The 27804-nt window shown below is 43.7% G+C and overlaps 1 protein-coding gene across 1 annotated transcript in view; it reads right to left on the bottom strand.

Annotated features, from left to right (window-relative positions):
• The window catches only part of LHFPL6 (LHFPL tetraspan subfamily member 6), a 270547-nt gene that overhangs the window by 236304 nt on the left and 6439 nt on the right, over window positions 1-27804 (bottom strand). The window contains exon 2 of the mRNA XM_089690810.1: window positions 22828-23375. Coding sequence (XP_089546936.1) covers window positions 22828-23212 — 385 coding nt within the window. The 5' untranslated portion in view covers window positions 23213-23375. The remainder of the gene's footprint in view (window positions 1-22827; window positions 23376-27804) is intronic.

Genomic DNA, 27804 nt, shown 5'->3' with positions numbered 1-27804 from the left:
ACAGGATGTCTCCAACTTACAAGCCAACCTCAATGCACTGTTTAATTGGGCAACTATGTGGCAAATGAGGTTTAATGTTGATAAATGTAAGGTTCTGCACTTGGGGGCTAAAAATATGCATGCATCATACATACTGGGGGGGTACAACTGGGGAATCAATGGTGGAGAAGGATATGGGAGTTCTAGTAGATCACAAGCTTAATAATGGCATGCAATGCCAAGCTGCGGGTTCTAAAGCGAGCAAAATCCTCTCTTGTATTAAAAGAGGTATAGACTCCAGAGAGAGATATCATATTACCCCGGTACAAATCATTAGTAAGATGTCATCTGGAATATGCAGTTCGGTTTTGGGCACCAATTTGAAAAAAGAACATTGGGGAACTGGAGAAAGTTCAGAGAAGTACAACCAAACTGATAAGAGGCATGGAGGAGCTCAGCTATGAGGAAAGATTAGAGGAACTGAATTTATTCTCTCTTGAGAAGAGGAGATTAAGGGGGGATATGATCAACATGTATAAATACATCAGTGGTTCATATAGTGAACTTGGTGTAGTTATTCACCCTGAGGTCATCACAGAGGACAAGGGGGCACTCTTTACGTCTGGAGGGAAAGAAATTTAATCTCCAAACACGGAATGGTTTCTTTACAGTAAGAGCTGTGAAAATGTGGAATAGATTCCCTCAAGAGTTGGTTGTGGCAGGCTCAGTGGATTGATTTAAAAAAGTCCTGGATTCTTTCTTAGACACACAGAATATAACTGGATACTAACATTTATAGGTAAAGTTGATCCAGGGAATATCCAATTGCCTCTCGGGGGATCAGGAAGGAATTTTTTCCCCTGCAGGAGCAAATTAGTTCATGCTTTGCTGGGTTTTGTTCCTTCCTCTGGATCAACTGTGGGTGTAAGATAATTTTTTTTTTTTTTTGTGGTTGAACTGGAATGGATGTTTGTATTTTTCAGCCAGACTAACTATGTATCTATGTACACAACACCAACTTATACAATTCTTCCCCTTCCAAAGTCTCCCCTACATCACATTCCCATTTATCCATATAAAACAACTTGATGGAGGCCAAGGTTAAAATATTATAAATCTTTGATATATGACCAGTGTGCTTGTCGAAGGTCCTGCATAGATGTTACATTGCCGTAGAGGATGTCAAGACAGAGGTCCGGTTTAAAATAGTTAGGAAATTTGTTATTTGAGTATAGCGGTAAAATTCTGAGTTGGAGAGCTGGAATGTTTCCTGCTGGTATTGCCTCGACAAGACACAGATCTCTCTCCTGTCAGCTCCTACACACTGCTTTGCATGGCTCTGCATAGAGCCAAACCAAGCAGTGTGCTTACAGTAAAGCACACAAACAGCCAACATAGTGAAACAGCACACAGTTAACCCTTTGATCACCCCAGATGTTAACCTGTTCCTGCCCAGTGCCATTAGTACAGTGTCAGTGCTTTTTATTAGCACTGATCACTGTATTGGTGTTTTCTCAAAATGTGTTTTTTTGTTTAAAGCACAAAAAATAAAATATGCACAGGCAAGCAAATACCACCAAAAGAAAGCTCTATTAGTGGGGAAAAAAGGACAAAAATTCCATTTGGATGCAGTGTTGCATGACCACGCAATTGTCAGTTAAATTAACGCAGCGCCATATCGCAAAAAATGGCCTGGTCAGGAAGGGGGTAAATCCTCTGGAAGCAAGTAGTTAAGAGAAATGTATTTTTAGAGTTTACATACTTTGAAATATACTTTAGGGTGAGAGATAAACCCATGTCTTTGTTGTGTATCCTTCATGGAGAATTCCCTTAGGATGGGGTTTGGCTGAGTTGAACATATCAGTTACACCGGGTCTTTGAAAGCCTGCATTACTACACCAAATGTGGGCCATCTACTGTGGACAGAGTTGTCTTTAACACGTTCAAATGATTTTTTTTTTAAGACTTAAAATTCTTATATACAATGTAGATCGTTTACTAACCCAATACAGTCCCATGTAGGATAACCATTCTGATGGCTTTGCCTCACTGGAGGATGTCAGATTCCAAATCTAAATAATTCACTCTGGGCAATGATGATTTATTTTTTCCATATTGTTTTTCCTTCCTTTAATTTATTTCTTTCAGGTGACTGCTTTACTCTAATTGCAGCTGATGTGCTTCATAAATTGCAGCATATAGACCCATGTCACAACTGCAGATTTGTCATTAGACGGTGGTGCAAAAGAATGCTTCTCTAGATAACACTCATGAATAATGAATGTTTTCCAGGCAATTTTTGGTGCGTTCAATATGAACAGGGGCCATTTGTCACTGTCTTGTTGGCGGTCCATAGTGTGTTCACATAAGTAACATGTATCAACATTCTGTAATCTGAAGATCATCCATTATGTTGATCTGTCAATTAAAAAGTCTGAACCACTACCAGCATCCTGCCCATTTGTTCTCAATTATGGAGCAGACAGTGAGAATACAGGCCTGGAATACAAAGTCTGCCTGCTGCATCCTGCTGATCATACTCATTAGCATCATGTAAAATTCAATACCGGCAGCAGAAAAGGTGCACAGTACTGAAGAAACCCATACTAGTCATTAACACGCCTGCATAGTTCATGTGCTGCCTTATCCGGTGTACTATGGAAATCCCCCAAATACTTCATCTCATCATGTTGTAACAAGGAGCAGTCCCATCTCATCATTACAAACCCAATATTTGTAATAACTGGAGCCCATTCCTATTGTTAAAAATATCAGTGGAACCAGAAAGCAGGGCTTAAAATTTCAAGTCCTGAGCTACTAGCCAGGCCTTAAGAGTTACTCGCCACCAACAAACACACACAAACAGAGACACCTGTACATACACACAGACATGTACATACACACACACACACACACACACACACACACACACACACAGACACATGTACACACACACGCACAGAGACACATGTACACACACACACAGAGACACATGTACACACACACATACAGACACATGTATACACACACAGGCACGTACAGACACGCATACACACAGATACATGTACATACACAGAAATACACACGCACAGACACATGTACATACACAGACACATGTACATACATACACAGATACATGTACACACAGACACATGTACGTACATACACATGTACACACAGACACAGGTACGTACATACACACAGAAACGTACACTCACACACACATGTACATACACGCAGACACATGTACAGATACACATATGTACATACACACAGACACATGTACATGCATACAGAGTGTTAGGAATGGACTGGCCAGCAATGGTGGGACTCATCTGCCTTTTGATCTGCAGTACCAGGGCTGGCCAGTGGGTGCTCCCAGCAATCAGAGACTCAACCTTTCAGCCAGCTAACACCTGGAACTGATGATGCTGGGGTATTTAAGGGATGGCCAGACCCACAGACTCTGCCTTGGTGTTGTGTTTGTCCTGGGCCCTGTATCTGTCCTGCATCCTGTTTCTGTCCCTCTGCCTGACCCTCTGTACTACGCTGCTTGTTACCTGTTTTGATCTCTGGCTTGTGACCCTGACCATCCCTCTGCCTGACCCTCTGTACTACGCTGCTTGCTACCTGCTGAACCTGGCCTGTGACCCCGACCATTCTCTGCTTGCTCCCCCTGTACCTACCTGCCCAATTGATATTGACCCGGCCTGCCTGACGACGCTTGCTTGTATGTACTGTTATCTGTGGGTGGTTTGGTTTGGTTTGTTTGCACTGTATTATGTTTAGTATTGCACTGCGTTTATGTTTGTATGGTTAGTGTTAATAAATTGTATTGTTTATCACATATCTGAAGTCTGCGTTTCCCTGCATCAGTCACACACCTCTGGTCATACCTGGGAGCCCTGACACAGAGACACACACAGCCCTATAAAAAGTTGCAGTACTTCGTTGTTCACTCACAGATCCGGGTACTGCACTCTAGGGGGAGGCAGAGAGCACAGCACACACTCCTTTTGCTTTCACTGCGCTCAGCTATTGAGCAGTCTGGCGGCTCCCAGTGCCAATGACAGATCCGGCCTGAGCTCCGAGCCTGCTCAGCAAGACGGCCCTGGGGGACACACTTGCCCCCCACCATAATTTCCACTCGCCATTGTCGAGCAGGCGAGTGGAAATTTCAAGGCCTGCCATAAAGTATAAGGCTGCTTTCATACTGAGGAGTTTTTGAAGCGTTTTTGCGTTAAAAAAGTGCCTGAAAAGCTCAAGGAAAAGCTTCCCTGTGTTTGTGAATGTATATCTATGTATGTTCTCACACTGAAGCGTTGCGCTTGAGGTGCGGTGTAAAACTCCTGCTTACAGCATCTTTGGGAAGTTAAAAAAAAACGCCCCAAAAACACCTCTTCCCATTGAAATCAATGGAAAACGTGAGAAAAGCGCCTAAAAAACGCCTCTCAGAAGCATTTTTGGTGCAGTTTTTTTCAGTCACATGTCCTTTAAAAACGCTCAGAAAGCACGGCAAAAGTGTGATAAAAACGCCTATGCGTTTTTGCTGTGTTTTTGCGGTGGATCAGTGTGAAAATAGCCTTACTCTTTTTACACAGATTGGGGAAAGGTTAGAACCCCCATCAAGTTTTTATTGTTGTCCAAGGCTTTGTTGAGGACAATTCCTCTTACTTCCTGTCCCATTGAAAATTTTGTCACTGCACAAGAAGTGAGGAAAAAAATCTGCAACACAGACACAGACTTTGATAAAAGGCTAGGTGCCCTCTGGGAAGGGTACGTCACCAGTGCCTACCAGGAGGATCTTGCCTGCTAGGTGCCCCCTGGGAAGGCTACGTAACCAGTGCCTACCGGGAAGATCTTGCCAGCTAGGTGCCCCCTGAGAAGGCTACATCACCAGTGCCTGCCGGGAAGATCTTGCCTGCTAGGTGCCCTCTGGGAAGGCTACGTCACCAGTGCCTACCAGGAAGATCTTGCCTGCTAGGTGCCCTCTGGGAAGGCTAAGTCACCAGTGCCTACCGGGAAGATCTTGCCTACTAGGTGCCCTCTGGGAATGCTACATCACCAGTGCCTACCGGGAAGATCTTGACTGCTAAGTGCCCTCTCGGAAAGCTACGTCACCAGTGCCTACCGGGAAGATCTTGCCTGTTAGGTGCCCTTTGGGAAGGCTACGTCACCAGTGCCTACCGGGAAGATCTTGCCTGCTAGGTGCCCTCTGGGAAGGCTATGTCACCAGTCCCTCCTGGCAAGATCTTGTCTGCTAGGAGCCCTCTCGGAAAGCTATGTCACCAGTGCCTACCGGGAAGATCTTGCCTGTTAGGTGCCCTCTGGGAAGTCTACATCACCAGTGCTTACCGGTAAGATCTTGCCTGCTAGGTGCCCCCTGGGAAGGCTACGTCACCAGTGCCTACCAGGAAGACCTTGCCAGTTAGCCTTCCCAGAGGGCACCTCTAGGAAGGCTACATCACCAGTGCCTACCGGGAAGATCTTGCCTGCTAGGTGCCCTCTGGGAAGGCTACATCACCAGTACCTACTGGGAAGATCTTGCCTGCTAGGTGCCCTCTGGGAAGGCTACGTCACTAGTGCCTACCAGGAGGATCTTGCCTGCTAGGTGCCCCCTAGGAAGGCTACATCACCAGTGCCTACCGGGAAGATCATGCCTGCTAGGTGCCCTCTGGGAAGGCTACGTCACCAGTGCCTACCAGGAAGATCTTTCCTGCCATGTGACCTCTGGGAAGGCTATGTCACCAGTGCCTACCGAGAAGATCTTGTCTGCTAGGAGCCCTCTCGGAAAGCTACGTCACCAGTGCCTACCGGGAAGATCTTGCCTGCTAGGTGCCCTCTGGGAAGGCTACGTCACCAGTGCCTACCGCGAAGATCTTGTCTGGTTGGTGCCTGATCTTGCGCATGTGGCGTACTGGATGTGGCGTGGTTTATTATTATTTAATGACAAACTGCACCCAGTCTCCTATGACGCATGTGTGAAATGCAAAAATCACTGCTGGACTGGCACAGAATAAAAAAAGGGAATCCGTGCTCCGCTGATATCTATTTTAAAAATAGTGCTGTCTGTTTCCCATTTGCTGTGGGGACAGCGGGACGTCGCTGGATCACATGCACTGTAAAAAAACATAAATGAAGGATGCAAGTCACTATTACAAAACGTAATGCATTATTGCTGTACTGCTGTTGGAAGTCTTATTGGGGGGCGGTGGGGTGGGATCTGCTTTAAATTGCAGGATCTGTTGGGGGGGGTGAGGGGATGTTAGTCTTTAGAACTTAGCACTTTAGCAATGGTAAGGACTGCCTGTCATCGCAGTTCAAGTACACTAAATGCAGAACAGAGATCTGGCACTCAGCTTTGTGCTGTATATCCATCAGGGTTAGCAAGGTACACATGGAGTATGAAACCTGAACTCTAGGTGATTGCCATTTAGTGCAACAGTATGATGCCAGTAAAAAGATTGGGAGAGATGTACTAAAACTGGAGCACTCAGAATGTGATGCAGTTGTTCATGGTAGCCAATCAGCTTCTAACAGCTTGTTCAAATAAAATGTAACAAAAAAAAAAGCTGGAAGCTGATTGGTTTCTATGCAGAGCTGCACCAGTCTTTGCCCTCTGTAGTTTTAGTAAATCTGCCCCATTTCACTCTCAACCTTAGGTATCCATGTATACAATATATCTATCTGGGGCCATTAAATGTGCAGTGCCAGACGCTGTAGCCGGGTGCCCACTGCGTATGCGTGCGAAGCATAGCGCTTTGTGAATGGTCCGGCAGTCTTCTGGTACCTGTCAAGTGTCCCAGAAGATGGAGAGGGAGGAAGTGGGAGCGGGTAGCTGTCAAATTCAGGTACCCGCTCCCCCTCCCCTCCCCAAAGGTCTGCAGTCTCTGTTCATACCCTGTACTATGTCCGCAGTCTCTGTTCATCCCCTGTACAGTGTCCGCAGTCTCTGGTCATCTCCTGTGCTATGTCCGCAGTCTCTGGTCATCTGCTGTGCTATGTCGGCAGTCTCTGGTCATCTCCTGTGCTATGTCGGCAGTCTCTGGTCATCTCCTGTAATGTGTCGGCAGTCTCTGGTCATCTCCTGTAATGTGTCGGCAGTCTCTGGTCATCTCCTGTAATGTGTCGGCAGTCTCTGGTCATCTCCTGTAATGTGTCCGCAGTCTCTGGTCATCTCCTGTACTGTGTCCGCAGTCTCTGGTCATCTCCTGTACTGTGTCCGCAGTCTCTGGTCATCTCCTGTACTGTGTCCGCAGTCTCTGGTCATCTCCTGTACTGTGTCCGCAGTCTCTGGTCATCCCCTGTACTGTGTCCGCAGTCTCTGGTCATCCCCTGTACAGTGTCCGCAGTCTCTGGTCATCTCCTGTACAGTGTCGGCAGTCTCTGGTCATCTCCTGTGCTATGTCGGCAGTCTCTGGTCATCTCCTGTGCTATGTCGGCAGTCTCTGGTCATCTCCTGTGCTATGTCGGCAGTCTCTGGTCATCTCCTGTGCTATGTCGGCAGTCTCTGGTCATCTCCTGTGCTATGTCGGCAGTCTCTGGTCATCTCCTGTGCTATGTCGGCAGTCTCTGGTCATCTCCTGTGCTATGTCGGCAGTCTCTGGTCATCTCCTGTGCTATGTCGGCAGTCTCTGGTCATCTCCTGTAATGTGTCCGCAGTGTCTGGTCATCTCCTGTACTGTGTCCGCAGTCTCTGGTCATCTCCTGTACTGTGTCCGCAGTCTCTGGTCATCTCCTGTACTGTGTCCGCAGTCTCTGGTCATCTCCTGTACTGTGTCCGCAGTCTCTGGTCATCTCCTGTACTGTGTCCGCAGTCTCTGGTCATCTCCTGTACTGTGTCCGCAGTCTCTGGTCATCTCCTGTACTGTGTCCGCAGTCTCTGGTCATCTCCTGTACTGTGTCCGCAGTCTCTGGTCATCTCCTGTACTGTGTCCGCAGTCTCTGGTCATCTCCTGTACTGTGTCCGCAGTCTCTGGTCATCTCCTGTACTGTGTCCGCAGTCTCTGGTCATCTCCTGTACTGTGTCCGCAGTCTCTGGTCATCTCCTGTACTGTGTCCGCAGTCTCTGGTCATCTCCTGTACTGTGTCCGCAGTCTCTGGTCATCTCCTGTACTGTGTCCGCAGTCTCTGGTCATCTCCTGTACTGTGTCCGCAGTCTTTGGTCATCCCCTGTACTGTGTCCGCAGTCTCTGGTCATCTCCTGTACTGTGTCCGCAGTCTCTGGTCATCTCCTGTACTGTAAATAATAAATAAACCAGCGCAAACATAGACCTCTACACACCATTAATCAATAAATCAAGTGCATCATAATAAAAATTAATAAAATATTAATAAAATTAACAAAACTGAAAGTCCACAAAACAGAAAAAATTATTTTTTTGTCCGTGAAATATATATATATCAAGTGAAAAAAATATATATATCAAGTGAAAAAATATATCAAGTGAAAAAATCAAATGAAAAAAATATATCAAGTGAAGAAACATTAATCAAGTGACTTTCTTCTTTCCCAAAGCATCTTCAAATACACCAAAAGAAACTTTCACCTTCCACCCGTGAGACCAACATCAAATACACTCACCAGATTTAGGTGAATGGGACACTTTTTAGGACTTTAAGGGATCCTAATACCCTCTTTGCTGATCACTCTAGGGGGATCTTCAACGATACAAATAGGCTCCACCGTTCAACCAGGGAGAAAAAAACTTACATAGTGTAATATTGCCACTTAGAATCATCCTTCATAATAAAGACTATTACCACTCACATTTTTCTCCTCTTTTAAAAAGCATGTTTAATAAAAGCCAACATCTTCCAGATCGATAGTAGACACTGTTAATGCCTCCTTAGGACTCTCACATCCCAGCTCAGGATACAGCAGCAGCTATGCAGACTTTCCACAAATCCCAGAAAATGGCTGCTGGAACGCACCTCTCGGCGTGCGTTCCACTCACCGGAAGTGACGCCAGACGTACGGGGTAGACCGGAAATGCGTCAACGCGTTTCGCCCCTCCCTCAGGGCGTTCTCAAGACCTGAGGGAGGGGCAAAACGCGTTGACGCATTTCCGGTCTACCCCGTACGTCTGATGTCACTTCCGGTGAGTGGAACGCACGCCGAGAGGTGCGTTCCAGCAGCCATTTTCTGGGATTTGTGGAAAGTCTGAGTCTGCATAGCTGCTGCTGTATCCTGAGCTGGGATGTGAGAGTCCTAAGGAGGCATTAACAGTGTCTACTATCGATCTGGAAGATGTTGGCTTTTATTAAACATGCTTTTTAAAAGAGGAGAAAAATGTGAGTGGTAATAGTCTTTATTATGAAGGATGATTCTAAGTGGCAATATTACACTATGTAAGTTTTTTTCTCCCTGGTTGAACGGTGGAGCCTATTTGTTTCGTTGAAGATCCCCCTAAAGTGATCAGCAAAGAGGGTATTAGGATCCCTTAAAGTCCTAAAAAGTGTCCCATTCACCTAAATCTGGTGAGTGTATTTGATGTTGGTCTCACGGGTGGAAGGTGAAAGTTTCTTTTGGTGTATTTGAAGATGCTTTGGGAAAGAAGAAAGTCACTTGATTAATGTTTCTTCACTTGATATATTTTTTTCATTTGATTTTTTCACTTGATATATTTTTTCACTTGATATATATATTTTTTTCACTTGATATATATATATTTCACGGACAAAAAAATAATTTTTTCTGTTTTGTGGACTTTCAGTTTTGTTAATTTTATTAATATTTTATTAATTTTTATTATGATGCACTTGATTTATTGATTAATGGTGTGTAGAGGTCTATGTTTGCGCTGGTTTATTTATTATTTATTGTGGTTTGTGTTTTTGCACAGTGCACAGCAGCAGTATAGCACCTGTGGGAATCTGTTGGCGCAGGAATAATAGTTTATATAACATCTCCTGTACTGTGTCCGCAGTCTCTGGTCATCTCCTGTACTGTGTCCGCAGTCTCTGGTCATCCCCTGTACTGTGTCCGCAGTCTCTGGTCATCTCCTGTACTGTGTCCGCAGTCTCTGGTCATCTCCTGTACTGTGTCCGCAGTCTCTGGTCATCTCCTGTACTATGTCTGCAGTCTCTGGTCATCTCCTGTAATATGTCCGCAGTCTCTGGTCATCTCCTGTACTATGTCCGCAGTCTCTGGTCATCTCCTATACTGTCCGCAGTCTCTGGTCATCTCCTATACTGTCCGCAGTCTCTGGTCATCTCCTGTACTATGTCCGCAGTCTCTGGTCATCTCCTGTACTGTGTCCGCAGTCTCTGGTCATCTCCTGTACTATGTCCGCAGTCTCTGGTCATCTCCTGTACTGTGTCTGCAGTCCATTGGTTCAGAATATTTTCTTTCTTGTTTTCCTCCTCTAAAACCTAGTGCGTCTTATGGTCAGGTGCGTCTTATGGAGCGAAAAAAAAATGGTAGTTTGTGGTGCTCAAATGTAGTTTAGTTAATCTTTAGGACAATCCTGGCCTTACATTCTGCAAAGAAAGTGTGAGGTCTGGCTGTAAAGCTTCACCCATCCACCATGAATATTAGAAGCATTTGCTGAGCAGATCCATGGTTTTGTTTTGTGTTGGTGAATTTGCACAAGTCAAATGTGTATTGCAGACATATAGAAGATTAATAGTTAGCGTTTAACAAAATCCCTAGAAAAAAAAGTAGTGCATTATGTTTGTGGAAGCAAAATGGGCCTGTAATACCTTGCTGAAATCCTTGTACTAATGTCTTTACTTCCCCAAGGGCACGTTTCTGTGTTTTTCAGATTCTTTTGTTATATCCTAGTACTTGACCTCTTCTCTCCTGAAAGCTTTAACTCCACCAACTTATCACAGCTAAGCAATATAGCTGCTTTTTCTCCCAGTGTAGGCAGGGCTATCAGATATACAGTTGCAGAATTTGTAACAATTGCAGACAACGACATATACAAATCATATGTAAGATTTGTAGAAGTATTCACATGACCTAAAGAGTATTTCCACTTCGCCAGTCAAATTTGCGAAAACCCCACTATATTTATGTGACTGTATGTTTTCCCAATTCATACAGCATGCCTAAAAAATTAAAAATATATGTATTTCTTACTTTTTAGATGTTTCTCAGGACAAGATGTCTTGGCTGACCACAAGGTATTTTTGTAAACAATGTTATTGTGAGCCTGTCCCAAGTCTGTCCTCTTTAATATACAATGCAAAAAGCCCACCTGCTTCGCCTTTAACCTTTGTTAGGACAGACAAATCTATCAGAGCACTAAGTACTGTTAGGCTACAGGTTTACAGGCTGCCCTTCCTCTTCTCTAAGGACTGGAGTGTTGATAATGAAGATCTGCTTGCACAGTGCAATGTTAATTATGACAAACACAGCTGCCCAGCCTCCTCATAAACAAAGAGTGCTACCTAGGATTTTCAACATGCCCAACCAAACCTCAAGTCATTTGGCCTGTTGAATAATTCAGTGACAGTACTGACCAATCAGAATGTATCTGGTCCATCCTGGCAGCCCAGGACGGAGAAGAGAAATGGGAGCAGGGATTTCAAATCCCAAGACCATCGTAGTGGCTGTGGGAGCCCTGACAGCTGAGGATCACCGGTGGTAAGTACAGCGGGGACTGTAGGGGTGGGGATGGGGTTCAGGTTTCTGTAAAGGTGAACTAACCCTTTCGGCTGTGATATTGGGTGCCCCGCTGAACTGTACTCCAAGTAGCCAGGCATAGTTACTGGATGAGAGGAGAATTGGACACCCCACAGCCTCTTATAATAACAATGTTCCAGAACAGAAGTAACAGAAAAACGTTGAGCTGATATATACTATGCATAAAGAAAACAAATTTAAAGATGACTTCCAGAAATTAGACAAAATCCACCCCTGCAGTGGGCCCAGGGCCAGTGCTTCCACTAGCCAAACTAGGTGGCCGCCTAGGGTGCACTGCCACCTAGGGGTGCCTGGGTGCAGCACAGGCTGGCACTCTCTCTGTGCAGGATGCCGCTACATCATGAATGAACCTCCAGCTGAGGGGAGGGGTGGCAGAGGGGAGTAAGAAAGGACAGAGGAAGATGTCGGGTGTCTGGGGCCAGTGTAGCGGCTGAGCTTCCGCTCCTTCCAGTGTTCCTCTCAGACTCAGTCCCTTACTGAAAGCTGGCAGGCAGCTGCTGATCAATGTGGAGTTCCAGCCCTTCTCTTCCCATTCATCAGCGGAGGCAAAGCTGTGCCTGTGCCTGCGGAGGAAGGTAATGTCTCACTATGATGTCTCGTGTCTGTATGAGTGTGGCTCTGTGATTCTCCACTCACTACAACTGTCAACAAAATAATAATAATAACAAATAATAGATACAGTATATCATAAGAGTCCCAAATGTATAGAAAGGAAGTCCTTTAATGTCCATCCATCCACTGTGGGCAGGCTTTCCATAGAGCAAAAGCTTACTGTGGTAGTGCAAACAGAAAGGGGCAGAAAAAAATGACTCTGAAGTGCAGACATAAATCCAGGTAGGTGGTGCCATGGTTGGGTTTTCATTTTTATGAATTGAACTTTTTTATGTATTTATTTATTCATTCACATTATATATATATATATATATATATATATATATATACACATGTTATAACACTTAAGCACTTTATTCAAATTTGAGCTGCTTATTAGTATTAGTGAATTCGTGATTATTCTACCAATATTATGACAAATGCCATATTAAATTCTATTCAAGTATACAAATACACACCGTCATACAGTATATACACACACCAACCTTGTGCTTGGCCAAGATATATTAAAGAAAAGCTTGGAAGTGCTCCAAAGCCTGCCTAGTGGTCACAATACGAATAACAGTTACAATAAGTTGTCTTAAAGTGTTACTAAACCCAGGACCCTGCATTCACTATATCTGGTCTCCCACAGTACACACAACATGGAAATACAATTATTTTTGTAAAGATAAACTGCTAAATACTTTTTCTCATAATCAGTTACAGCAGTTTTGTGACTTCTATCAGTGTACAGCAAAGCACTGGTTACAGCTTGTAGGAGGAGTTTTCATTCTCCTGTAGGTGAATGCAGGACCCCTGACCTCTGTCTGGAGAGTGCTGATTGGCCCTGTGCTGACCATATGCGCTCTCCCAAGAAAAAAAAAATTCTCTAGCAACAGACACCAAACTGAGCATGTGCAGCTTGCCTTGAGCCTCTGTTCTATCAGCAGATATTTAGCAGACACTGGAAGAAAGGGAGAATCAGAGAAGACAGGATCAAATGGCCTTTTTACACAATGCGGAGGATTAACCCCTTAGGTTCCACAGTGAGTATAACAAGCATGCTCCACTGCATATAAAGACTGATTGTAGTGTTGTGGGTTTAGTAACACTTTAATTGAACATACCAGTGGTTAGCCAACAATCCACAATGCCATTTATCACTAAATCCCACTTAGTGATTTGTAATGAATCGCCAAGACTTTCTAAACAGCACACTGCTTTGTACTGGATGACAGTATATTTGCAGCAACAAGAAAGCATTCAATGTTTTGATATGTCCTTTTGAGCACAGAACAAAACATCTGTTTCCCTGTCCATGCACAGCAGCCTTTATATATAAACATGAAACAGAGGAACGAGAAATAGAACACCAAGGAGAACTGACTGCACTCTACTTCTGTGAAACATAAAGTAACACAGCAATAGCACAATAACATTGAATTAGAATTTTCGGGAATGGCGTAATAATGGCGAGATAATGGTTAAGATATCTTATTTCTTCAGCCTGGGTTCACACTGATGCGGTGCGAAATTAGCAAGTTTCTGTGCGACTTTCACACCGCATCATAATTGTACCCCATTCACAGGAACCATTGCGGGTGTGTATCTTAAGTTAACGACACACTGAAATCAGTTCGCAAAACACGGTGCGATGTGCAGATTCGGATCGCATGGTTGTGAACACCCATGCGATCAGATTCTAGTGGGGACCAAAAAAAGGGCCCTGCACCTTTTTGGTGCGAATGCGGTGCGATTTGAGCCTTACAAAATGTATGGCTCAAATCGCACCGCACAGAATTCGCATGTGATTTGCACAGGAATGCAGTGCGGTTCCTGTGCGAATCACATGCGGTGTGCCGCACCGCACAAGTGTGAACCCAGGCTCAAACCATAAAAACTGTTTCGGATGCGTTGACAACTTTACATTAAATTTGTCTGATGGTATAGGAGCTCAGCTGCACCAATGTTCAAATACTGAAAGGGACAGAAAAATACACTAAGTGCAGACATAAAAAGATTTTTATTAAACATAAAGTAGGCAACTCACATAGATAAAGATATGGCTAAATGGTTAGCACTTCGGCCTGGCAGTACTAGGGTTGTTAGTTTGAATCCCAACCACGGCATCACATCCCTGGAGTTTGCAAGTTCTCCCTGTGCCTGCGTGGGTTTCCTCTGGATACACTAGTTTCCTCCCACACTCCAAAGACATGCTGGTAGGTGAATTGGCTCCTATCTAAATTGGCCTTAGTATGTGTATGTATGAATGTAAGTTAGGGACCTTAGATTGTACGCCCTTTGAGGGTTAGGGACTGATGTGAATGTACAATATAAATGTAAAGTGCTGTGTAAATTGATGGCGCTATATAAGTACCTGAAAATAAAATAAAAAAATCAATAATCCCCTGGTGAAAGGTCTCACCAATGTTATCAGAGGTGAGACACCATATCAACCCATGCACACTGCTCTCACACCAGGGTGTGCCTAGACCAGGGGCGGACTGACCATTTGGAAACTCGGGCAATGCCCGAGGGCCCGGGGTCAGTAGGGGGCCCCATGAGATGCCCTGGTACCTTTTTCATAGGCTATTTTGAGTTTGGGCAAGGACACAGGGGCCCCATGATCCCCTATTGCCCAGGGGCCCCATGAGTTGTCAGTCCGCCTCTGATATTGCCAGTTTTCAAACACGCAGCTCATTTATTAAAATGTCTGAAACAAGAACTGCCTGCATTGCACATATTAATCAGATTCGGCTTTTCATTGCCCAGTGCCAATATGGGAAGATAGAATGAAATTGGTTGGTATAAACAACAGCACAGTCAAAATTTAAAGAAAAACTAAATTTTGATATACCGTACATATTAGCTACATACAAGCAGGGGCGGACTGACCATTTGGAAACTCGGGCACTGCCAGAGGGCCCAGAGTCAGTAGGGGGCCCCATGAGATGCCCCTGGTACCTTTTTTTAATAGGCTTTTTTGAGTTTGGGCAAGGACACAGGGGCCTCATGATCCGCTATTGCTCGGGGGCCCCATGAGTTGTCAGTCCGCCCCTGCATACAAGCCATGTGCAATATAATGTCATTAAAGTGACCTTTCTATCAGCCCATACTCAGCTACAATTCTCTAAATCTGCAAAAATGTTGCTTCTTTGTATCCATGCCAACCAAGGGTTCATTCTGTACACTTTGTCAAGAATTCCCTAAGAAATGTCATTCGCTGTTTGTGCATTTGCTTTCCCCATGAGCTTTTCACTTATTACAACATTGCAACTAATCGTGATTGTAGAAGACAGACTCCCCACCCCCCACCTCCAACATCCTTCCTTAGCATTTGGGAGCTAACAACAGAAGGCAAACCTGCAAAAAGGTTTGAAAAATTCCTTGCAATTCATAGAACAGATTGAGAGAAGACTTTTTTTTTTTTTACTTAATATTTGTTCAAAGCAGTATAAAACAAAATCCATTTTCTTGTCGGACCTCCACTTTCCTGTTTAGCCACTTCCAGTCCAAGCCAATTCTAACATCCTACTACTTGTCAAAAAAATACCCTTTTTAACTAGAAAACTACATAGAACCCCCAAACATTATATATATATTTTAAGCAGAAGCCCTAGGGAGTAAAATTGTGGGTGCTGCACATTTTTATGTCACGTGGTGTTTGTGCAGCCGATTTTCAGTTTTCTTAGAAAAAACAACACTGTAATGAGCAAAAACATAATATAACATCCAATTGTTTGGCAAAATATAAAAGATGATGTTATGCCAAGTAAACAGATACCAAATATGTCACGCTTAACAACTGTGTATACCTGTGGCATGGCACAACACCAAGGAATAGGCAATGTTTTAAAAGCCTTTACAGGATACCAATTTAGAGTTACACAAGAGGTCTGGTGCTAGAAGTATTGCTTTTGCTTTGGCATTCGCAGCAACATGTGTGCTACGATCACCGCTTACATATGTGTTCGGGACCAACATGCACATTCGAATTTGTGAATGAGCACATAGGAACAGGGGCGCTTTACTTTATTTTTTCTTATTTTCTTATTTATTTATTAATATCACCCAAACCGTACTCTCCGCTCCTCGCACGACCTCCTGCTCTCTAGCTCCCTTGTCTCCTCCTCCCATGCTCATCTTCTCCAGAGCTTCCCCCATCCTCTGGAACTCTATACCCCAATTTATCAGACTACTCTGGTCACTTTTAGGTGATCTCTGAAAACCTCTCTCTTCAGGGAAGCCTATCCTGCCCTCAGCCAATTAGGGAATCTTCTATTCCTCCTACCAGTCCATCCCCCACAGTTATTACCTTTTGTACCACTAGCCCCTCCCTCTTAGATTGTAAGCTCCAAGGTGCAGGGCCCTCCTTTCCCTCTTGTATTGAACTGTATTGTTCGGTATTGTCTCCTGTTATATTGTAAAGCGCTCAGCAAACTGTTGGCGCTATATAAATCCTGTATAATAATAATAATATTTTAGTTTTTTTTTTTTACATTGCAACTTTCTTTTTTTCATTGCTTTTATTGCCATCACAAGTGATGAACAGCATCCTTTGTGATCTCATGGGCCGTGACAGGTCATCTTTATGGAGAGATCTGAGGTTTAGACCCCCTGCTAGACCACTCCTCTGGCCTCCAAAGCATCAAACAAAGCCAAGATCGGTTTGATTTGATGCTTTAACAAGCCGCTAATGGATTGTTTACATGAAACTGAAACCTGATGTCACACAGTGGGAGGAACAACATCCGCCGGCTGAAAAAAAAAAAATGATATCTCGGTCATCACTGCAACTGCAGTGATGACCGAAATATCACCCTTTCCATCCAAGGAAGTACAGGTATATCTTATGGGCAGAAAGCAGTTAATTATGACATACAGTCCTAGTGGTACTCGAGTTAAACCCAGCGCACTCCCAATAATCAGCACTCCGTAAAAGGTCTGCTTGGTTTGCAGTGCCACCTCCCTACAATAAAAGTCTGTGTGAGGAGTGAGGCTGTTACTGAGCTATGCCAGCATAGAGCACTGGAGTAGGAGAGCAGCAAGCTGCATTTTCACCAGGATAAAATTACTTTAAGGCATTTCTAAGTAAAATCAGTCACAAGTTATAGCGGGACAATAAAGAAATAAAAAGGTGTGAGATTTCAATTGGCTAATAACAATTAGCTCAAAATAAAAGTCTTCTTACACGTAAATAAAACTGAACAAGAAATGTCGCTGAATGTTAGGTTCAGACTGAGGTCTACATCAAGGTGACATCTCTATAACCAGTGTTCTGTCTTGTGGTAAATGAAGGGGAGTCATTAGCTGTTGTGGAGATGAAAACCATTTTCAGAACTTCATGTTCCATGAAATGTTGGTGCTGTAATAATGTATGAGTGGCTAACATGGAAAATGTGTTTTTTCTTTCCAGGAGAAGACAGTCCTGGTTGTCTACTTCCTTTCTGGTTGACAATTTCACTCCAAAATAGCCAAAGTTCTTAAAGAGGAACTTCATTCTCTCGGCCCATATTAACTATTTTAATCCATATGCTGCTAGCATTCGTAAATAGATAGGAAAGTGTACCATATTTACTTGTTTTAAACTTTTTATTTACATTTCTTCAGTTACTTCCTGGTTTCCAGGCCTAGCCAAATGATGTCATACTTGTCAGGAGTCTTCAGGAGGGGAGGAGAGATTTCCTCAGCTAAGCACACCCTCCTGTCTGCATGGCTGAGATAAGGGCAGATGGATTCTAGGAAGTAAATGCTAGATGAATCATCTGCCCTTACTCAAGATGGCCCAGGCCAGAAATGCTAGGGAGATGTTTTTCAAAGTGATTTCTTGGCAAAATAAAGCATGGAGGCATGGATGGATGGATGGATACGTTTGCTTTAAATATTAAAAATGAGTTAAATACCGCTTTTTGTTTGCAGTGCTCAGATGTAGTGTAGTTTTGTTTTAAGAACAGCTCAAAAAAACTGGTTATACACTAATAGAATTTCATTAATAAATGTTAATTTTCAGAACATTTGCCTGATTTTCTAAAGCAGGGGTCTCTAAACCTTTCAGAGCAAGGGCCACATTGCAAATTTTACAATTATTTGGGTGCTGGAAAAAATCCCTATCAGAATCCCCCTTACATCAGGGTCAGCACTTACATCATGGCCTCCACTACATTAGGGTTACCTCTTACATAAGAGCCCCCAACAGAGACTCCACTTACGATACAGTCTCCCTTATATCAGGGTCCTCATCAGAGTCCTCCCTTACACATCAAACCCTACTTTGAAATCGTACGACTTACAAACCGCATGCCAATTCGTATCCAGTGTGACCGGGGTGTTAGGGTCCAATCACACCCCATGCAATGATACTGCATTGGCCAGCGCAGACCCACCCCATGACCAGGCAAAACGCCATGTCTCCTGTGTGCCCGGTTCACAACACTGCATTGTGGTGGTGTGTGGGCATGATGGGCTGAAGACACTGGTGCATACACTAATTTTCTTCAGCGCACCGCAGTGCAGCGGGAGGCAGACAACTGAACTTTCTGAAATGTCTGTGTGACATTTCAATAAAGTTTGTTTTACAAAAAGGAAACAGTGCGGTACAGTCCTGTGACCCGTCAGACCACATCGCACACCAGTTGCTGAGTTATAAAACAGCGGCTGGTGTGAGTGGAGCCTTAGGATCCCATCAGAGTCTCCCTTACATCAGAGTCCCCCCTTAGATCATAAGCGGAGATCACAGGCAGCCTCTGCTGACCTTAATGCTCAATTTGTGCACATTGGGGATACACCACTGACCCTATCTGCGCACCGGATAACACCTTGTGTAGGTGGCCCATGGGTTGTAGCTTGGAGACCTCTGTTCTAATGCTTGGTGGGACCAAATGGACGATTGTTTTCAACCAGAGTCACAACAAAATTAGAAGGAGCAGGATGGAAAACTTTTGACAAACAAGCTTAATTCTAGTTGTGAATGTGGTTGTCATTTGGGAAAAATCGTACATATTGTAATGTTCTAGGCATCAAATCAACCTGTTTATTATGTCTGAGATTCCATTCAAGTAGTGGAACTGGACAACACTGTTAGGGCTTTTGAACTAAATTAGTTGACTGAATGATGGCATCACTGAATGCTCTGAAGGATGATTTTACAGGAAAACTTTCAGATAAAATTCTACTGGTGAATGGCCAGCTTTACTGTAACTTTTCGTAATGGAAGGACACACGGATAGATGATTTAGAAGCTAGTCTGTAGTATCTAGGGGGATCCTGGTAATATTAAGATATAGGAACAGGACACAGACGTATCAGGTGTCAGTTTCATGTGCAATGACTATCTGGCTTCCATTGCATTGCCATCTCTGCCGAATCCACATAACTGCTTTCTTCTAGGTCTAAAGAATAACTAGCACCAATCCGAATATTATCCAGTAACAACAATTGGGTGCTTTGTATGACAACCAGACTGTGCATGGTGTATAAAGGGTGCATGTACTAGGCAAAAAGAGTATTCTAGTGACTGCAAAATGTCAGCCAATTTCCTACACAGAGTGCCCTTTGTAGACACTTTAAATGCTTGCTTCATGCTTCAAAAACATATTCTGAGGGTCAGATTGGCCATGATAGAAGAAACAAAGACCGCTGGCTAACAATTACATTTTTTGTTATTGCAAATATATCAGTTCTCCATTCTGTAAGCGCAAGGCCAACCAAAGGGAATCCAGGCAAATAAAACAAATAAATAATGTAGCTGTAGTCATTAATAAATCATTAAAGTGGAATTATGGGCAAAATGTTTTCTTTTCATTTTGGATAGAGTAAGGGAGGGTTATAACCCCTGACGGTATTTTTTTTTGCTTTCCACTAAAACTGCCCTACTAAAACTCACTAATGATTTACTAACTGCTAAAACCAATGGCCACTACTCCATACTCTTACTACTTGACCTCTCTGCGGCTTTTGATACGGTTGACCATCCCTTCCTCCTCAATAAACTCCACTCTCTTGGCCTCCGAGACTCTGCTCTCTCCTGGTTCTCCTCCTACCTATCGCAGCGCTCCTTCAGCGTTACCTATAACTCTGTCTCCTCCTCTCCACAACCTCTTTCTGTAGGGGTCCCTCAAGGTTCTGTCCTTGGACCCCTTCTCTTCTCCATCTACACCTCCTCCCTTGGTCACTTGATAGACTCCCATGGCTTTAAGTACCATCTCTATGCTGATGACACACAAATATATCTTTCTACCCCTCACCTCACCCCTTCAGTCTCCTCTCACATTACTAACATACTAAGTGACAAATCGGCATGGATGTCACTCCACTTCCTCAAACTCAATCTTTCCAAAACTGAGCTCTTAGTATTCCCCCCAGCAAGTGCCCCCTCCCCTGACTTCTCCATCAAGATCAATAACACGACCATCAGTCCCTCCCCTCATGCCAGGGTACTAGGTGTAATCCTAGATTCCCATCTGTCCTTCCAGCCCCAAATCCAATCGTTGTCCAAATCTTGTGTACTTCACCTCCACAACATCTCCAAGATACGGCCGTTCTTAACTTCTGAAACTACTAAGCAACTTATTTACTCCCTTGTTATATCTCGCCTTGACTATTGTAACTCCCTCCTCATTGGCCTACCTCATCGCAGGCTATCCCCTCTTTAGTCTATCATGAATGCTGCTGCCAGACTCTTCCACCTTACTAACCATTCCATATCTGCCACCCCTCTCTGCCAATCCCTCCACTGGCTTCCCATTGCCCAACGGATAAAATTCAAAATATTAACAATCACATATAAAGCCATTTGTAACTCTGCCCCAAATTACATCCACGATCTTGTCTCCAAATATCACCCAAACCGTTCACTCCGCTCCTCCCACGACCTCCTGCTCTCTACCTCCTTTGTCTCCTCCTCCTCCCATGCTTTTCTCCGGGACTTCTCCAGAGCCTCCCCCTTCCTCTGGAACGCTCTACCCCAATCTATCCGACTATGGCCTACTCTTCCCACCTTTAGGCAATCTCTTAAAACTTATCTCTTCAGGGAAGCTTATCCCACCTTCAGTTAATAACGGAATCTTCTATTCATCCTATCAGTCCATCCCCCACAGTTATTTCCTTTTCTACCACCAGCCCCTCCCTCTTAGATTGTAAGGGCCCTCCTTTCCCTCTTGTATTGCACTGTATCATTACTGTATTGTCTCTCTTTTATATTGTAAAGCGCTGAGAAAACTGTTGGCGCTATATAAATCCTGTATAATAATAATATTAATCTGTGTCCCATTGGGGAGATTTCCTTTAACTTCCTGCCCCATAGCCAAAACAGGAAGTGAGAGGAAATCCCTGCAAATTAAAGGAATTCCTTGGGGCCCCCAGGTCACCAGAATTAGTTTCCCCATTGAAAGATCTCCCCAAAATTTGGGGGTTTCTTTTACTTTCACTTTCAATGATAATGGTAAACAGGACAAATAGAGAGAGTGAAACTCTGTAATGGGGGCACAGACAGCAATAAAAACCTGATAAGTGTTCTAATCCATCTCCACCCTGTCCAAAACAAAAAAAAAGTAACTTTAGTTATACTTTAAATGTATTTTTGTTAATGAAAGCAGTGTAACTTCCTGAATTTGATTTGGTATCAGCCTCTTTAAATCCACTATACAGCAAAGATCTGACTGGGAGGGAAGAAGCAGCACAAAGAGCCAATCAGTTGTTTTGCAGTGCTCAATAAACAAACAAACAAACAAACAAACAAACAGGAGGAGAGAGCAGAGTAACAGAGAGTTAAAGTTATCAGTCTGCTGCTTCTCCTTTCACTGTGTTTTGTAACTGAGGCAGAGAAAAATGAAGTGTGCACTGTACAGAGCTGTGTAAATCTCAAGACTGAAAAGATAGAAATACAAAGGATAGTAGATACAAAAACACCCATATATACATTTCTTCTGTGTAGTTATCTGTTCACCTGGAGTTCAGCTATACTGACACTAATGACAGCACAGGCTATTATCAGAAAATGCTACTTAACCAAATATGTAAAGTGGTTGTAAACCTCAGATATGAAATGTGAACAAAGTATTTCCCTCTATATTATGTACTTGTCTCAGTTAAGAGCATGAAGTGGCATTTCTGTCTGCAGCTTCCTTCCTCTGCTATCAGCATGAATCACTTCTGACAACTTTTCCTGACACCAAGACAAAAATGGTAACAGGGGAGGGGTTTCCTGCAGATTGACAGCTTCAGATCTGTTCCTGTGGGCTGCGAGGAAGGGCGTGTGTTTCTTCTCTCCAATCAGCTCTCAGAGCTCTCCTCACTGAGCTCCACAGTGTGTAACTTCAGCTCTCTGCCCACTTTCTTCTGAACTCTCAGACAAGCTTTATAAATTCTGGACTTTGAACCGATATAGAAAAGAGAAGACTGCAGATAAACAGGCACAACTTATGTCGGATGATTTGTTTCATCTCTGTGTATCGCCTGAGGCCAGTCACTTGACTGGGTATATCTAAGGGTTTACAACCACTTTGAGCAGCACTGCAGCAACAAAGAGTATATTTCTTTAAAGGGTGCCCATTATTTTAATGTTATAGACATCAGAAGTGAAGACAAAATAACAGTCAACTTACCTCCGAGAAACTGTATTCCACCAGCCACTCTCCCCACAGTCCTGGAGATAAGCTCTGAGACACAACATCCCATGATGGCGGTGAGTGCCACCAGAAGAAGAAGACCACATCCAAGTCCAGTAACCACAGTGCAGATCCGCCACTCGGGGCTTGGTATGGCCTGGAAAGAGGCATAGCGGCCACACTGTTCTACCATCACCGTGGTCTGGCGGCTTTCATCTCGAACAGGGTAAGAACATCTTCGGAAGGTCCCAAATGATACTGGCTTATCCAACTGAGAGCCCAAGAGCCAATAAGGCATGAAAAACCCAACACAAGAAGCTCCGGCACAGAGGAAAGACAGGAGTGCCCAAATCACCCCGGTGCATGTCAAACTGGATGCCATGATGTTCTGCCAACAAGGGAAACGTCATCAAAGGTTAAACAGAGTAAAAACAAACAAGATTATCCAAAGGAAAAGGGGTATTGTGCAATCTTCAAATAGAGCTTAATCCTGCACAGCTTAATATCCAGAAGATGGAGTCCGTACTCGTTTCACCGAGGAATCCCTGAGAAAGGGGAAAACAAACATAATTATGGGTAGGAATGCAAATAAAACTACATTTAGTGGATAATTAAACTCTGATCCTCCTACCAAGTCATTCTCTTTTTGGTTACATGACGGAAATCTCTACTTGTGGAATACAGGTTACGGCAAATGAAATAAAAAGTCAATTTTCTAGTGTCTAGTTCTGTTTTTCTCATGGGCTTCCAAAAATGATTTGCCCAGCTCCCTATTTGAAAGGGAATAACCGAGCCGCCTGCTCAATAAGTAAATTTAATTTAGTGACACAAATGAATGGCAATCTTGGGATATTCAGCGTGGACACAATACCCACACAAGCAGCCCAGAAAGAATGCTTTAGAACACAGATCTTCAAGAAGCTTGGCTTTGTTAGAAAGGGTTCATCCGTATGACCAAAATAATCAAAGGCAAAGAACAGACAAAGAAGAGGAAAGCTTTTCAATGGCCATTTTCTAAAAACCTAGAATAAGATGGGAAAGTGAAATATGTGGAAAGGTGCAGGCAAATATCACTAAGATGTAACAATAACTGTATAGAAACGTGGACCTTGAACAAAAATTACAAGGTGCGGTTATTTAATGATAGCCTCCTCCCCCCTCTGAAATCACTGCAAAAAACTCCCCCACAAAATAAGAAAAACTATTCGGAGAAAAAAGTTTCCTCCTGGCTTCTGCTCGTGGTGCCTATGTTATCACCAACCTTCTGGTGAAGTCAGGGAATCCTGGGCAGCCTAAAACTCATGAGAAGGTGCTACTGTACTATGTTTTAGATTTTTCCTTCATGAGGTTTAGGGTGCTTGGAATTCCCCGGGTAATTGTTAGGAAGATGATGTCATCCCTTAGAGTATGGAAGTTGAGAGTAAGGTCAGTGCAGGGGCGGACTGACAACTCATGGGGCCCCCGGGCAATAGGGGATCATGGGGCCCCTGTGTCCTTGCCCAAACTCAAAAAAGCCTATGAAAAAGGTACCAGGGGCATCTCATGGGGCCCCCTACTGACTCTGGGCCCTCGGGCAGTGCCCGAGTTTCCAAATGGTCAGTCCGCCCCTGCTTGTATGTAGCTAATATGTACGGTATATCAAAATTTAGAGAGTTTCCAAATGGTCAGTCTGTCCCTGGGTCAGTGTATTACCTAGATTTTTTCTGCAACGGTGTAAAGTGGTTCTTTAACAGGTTTCTTACCACTTTAACAATAATGCATTCTATTTTAAGGTAAAAAAAATTCTGTTTGCAGCTCCCCCCACCCCCAGCCCCCCTTATACTTATCTGAGTCCGATATCGCTCCAGCGCTGTGCCTGAGAGCAGTGGTTCTTCTGGCTCTCTCCCTTCTCATAGGCTCAGAGACAGCAGCAAGAGCCACTGACTCCCACTGCTGTCAATCATGGCCAGTAAAGAAAGAGCAGGGGGTGGGCCAAAGCCACGCTCTGTGCGTCCACTGGGATCAAGCCCACATGAGTGCCCCCACAGCGAGTGGCTTGCTATGGGGGAGCTCAGCAAGGGGAGTAGCCTGGAGCACCAGCGGGGGACCCGAGAAGAGGAGGATCAGAGTTGCTCTGTGCAAAACCTCTGCACAAAGCAGGTAAGTATGACATTTGTTATTTAAGAAGAAGAAAAAAAAAGTTTAGGTTTAGGATGGATGAGAGTTCCCTTACTAAACACCAACCTTGCAGGGAGTGCAGGGTCAGCTTTAACCCCTGGTTCCCACCTATGCAGCCGTGCGGTCTGCGTTTTGCTCTGGGCACGAGAGCCCATTCATTTCAATGGACTTCCGTGCCCGTGACACGCAGGGAAAGAAGTCCCTACACTTCTTTTGAAAACGCAGCCCGCACAGGAACCTCGGTTCCCAGTATGGTTGCGTTTCCCAGTGCGGGCGGCGTGCCATTAGAACTAATGGCCCCCGCCCGTGGGTCCGCATTCCTCTGTGCGGGTGGTTTAGTGCGGATCTGCAGCGGCACCACCCGCACAGATGTGAACCTAGGGTTAAGCAATCCTGGCACAGGGTCACACAAAGCAAAGTTACCCAGTAGTGGGGTCACACAAAGCAGTGGCATGCAGTTCCCTAAGAGTGCCTGGCCAACATATCTATCACAGCAGCCCCCCCCAAAATACTAGAGCTTCTAGACATGGGGCGAACGTGCATGCTCCCTCCTGCATCCTGCATTCAGAAAAGTCAATATTTGCATTGCATCTTTGAAGGCTGCATAAGCAGACCCAGACAGTGGTGCATTGTAGCCAGCTCCACAGTCAGTTTGCTTTATGTGACCCCTTAAAGCGGTATTAAATCCAAAAACAAACACTTGTTATAATGCAGCTTACCAATCCTTAGATGTGATGGTTGCATTTGTTTTCTATTTTAGGTATTTTTCTGTAATTTTCCCTTGTGATCCTACCATTAAGTCTGCTGTTTCAACAGAACAAGTTGTCCTGCAGATGTAATAGTTAAGAGTGATGAGACATCCCATTTATCACTGACAGAGGTGTTTACAATAGTCAGATTTTATTTATGTAAAACCTTTATCCCAAAAGAAAAAAACTGGTCTGTAACTGCTTATAAAGTGTTATCTGTTGTTTCACTTCAATTTGTTAGTGTATGCTGCTGTCCAAACATGTCCACTGTGCTCCTTCATCCAGAGTGGGGGCATTCTAATACAGAAGGTGTGTTACTGGCCAGATCACCAGGATAAAACAGAGGGGGAAAAGCCAAAAAAGAAAACTAATGCAGCCACCACATCTAATGATTTGTAAACTGCAATATATTAAATTTTTGGCTTTGTTTATTACTGCTTTAACAGGTTTACTTAACTGCTTCTTGGGTAGAGAGCGAACTCCCCACCTGCGTCACTATTGGCTTCCCACCATGTCAATCTCTGGATCCTGGCCACCGATGCTCGGCTGGGACTCGGTGATCGTCGGTGGAGCTGATAGGGGAGAGGTCTGTGTGTAAACAACACAGATCTCTCCCCTGTCAAAACAAACATGCTGCATTGTAATGCTCTGCACAGCAGAGCAATACAAAGCAGTGTGTTTGCATAGTAAAACACACACAGCACACTATGTAAACCACAACACAGCACACTATAAACCCTTAGATCACCCCATATGTTAACCCGGCCATTTTTATTAGCACTGATCACTATATTAGTGTCACTGGGAATGTCAGTGGCAGTTAGTCAGTTTCCACTCATTGTCAGAATGCCCGCTGCAGTCCTGCTATTGCTAGTAAAAACATAAATAAATAAAAATTCCAGGGTATATACCGCCATTTGTAGACACTATAACTTTCACGTAAACCAATTATTTACACGTATTGGGAATTTTTTAGCAAAGACATGCAGCAGAATACATTTTGGCCTCAATTTATGAAGACATTTAATTTTTTTTTTTTTTTACTGGATATGTTTTATAACAAAAAGTCAAAAATATTGTTTTTTTTTTCAAAATTGTCGGTCTTTTTTTGTTTATAGCGCAAAAAAATAAAAAAACAGAGGTGATCAAATACCACCAAAAAAAAGCTTTATTTGTGGGGAAAAAATGACATAAATTTGATGTACAGCATTGCGTGACTGCGCAATTGTCAGTTACAGTAACGCAGCAAAACATTGCAAAGAATGGCCTGGTCAGGAAGAGGGGTAAATCCTCTAAACGGCAAGTGGTTAAATTAAAACTTCAGGCTTCTGATATAGTTATATATATATATATATATATATATATATACACACACACACACACACACACACACATATATATTTATATATATTATAGCTCAGCAATGTCACACAAAGTAACAAAAACCTGACAGATGTTCCAACCTCCCCACATGCTACCAAGTTCTGTCCATGTCACAGGGAAGGAACTGAGGATAAAACTCTCCATCACGGCAACATAGGTAACAATAACAACCAGAAAGAGGTTCCAACCCTAACACCCACCCACCCAGAATTAGGTTTTAATTATAGGGAATCCACCACCAAAAATAAAGCACATAAAGCACTTCTCACAAAGTCGTTGAACCTCTTAGAAGCTGAGAAGACCTATCAATTTAGGTGAATTAAAACAATAATAATGTAGTTCAACCGGTAATAGTGCTACAGTGTATGAAATTAGCCCAAGGGCAGGAATTTCAGAAAAGCCCCCTTCCCTTCTTCTCTATATCACTACATTGGGATGACAACTTGTATCAGCAGTACTCATGTTTCCCAAGCTGGCCATACAGTACACTATATAATCAGAATGAACAATCTCTGCACAACATTAGCCTTTCTTCCCAAAAGGAACCCTTGACATAACTTTCAGGGAACCCATGCTAAAACCAATTCATTACATTACATTGGTGGTCAATGAGAGGAATGCCACTCTTACAATGGTGGCCAGTGGGAAAAATGCCCCCCCTCTACACTGGTGACCAATGGGACGA

The sequence above is a fragment of the Staurois parvus genome, unplaced genomic scaffold (assembly GCF_062004578.1).
Source record: "Staurois parvus isolate SC_StPar_1 unplaced genomic scaffold, SC_StPar_1.0 ptg000544l, whole genome shotgun sequence".
Classification (NCBI taxonomy): Eukaryota; Metazoa; Chordata; class Amphibia; order Anura; family Ranidae; genus Staurois; species Staurois parvus.
Note: the sequence above shows the minus strand (reverse complement) of the source record. Positions and strands in the feature narration are given on the sequence as shown.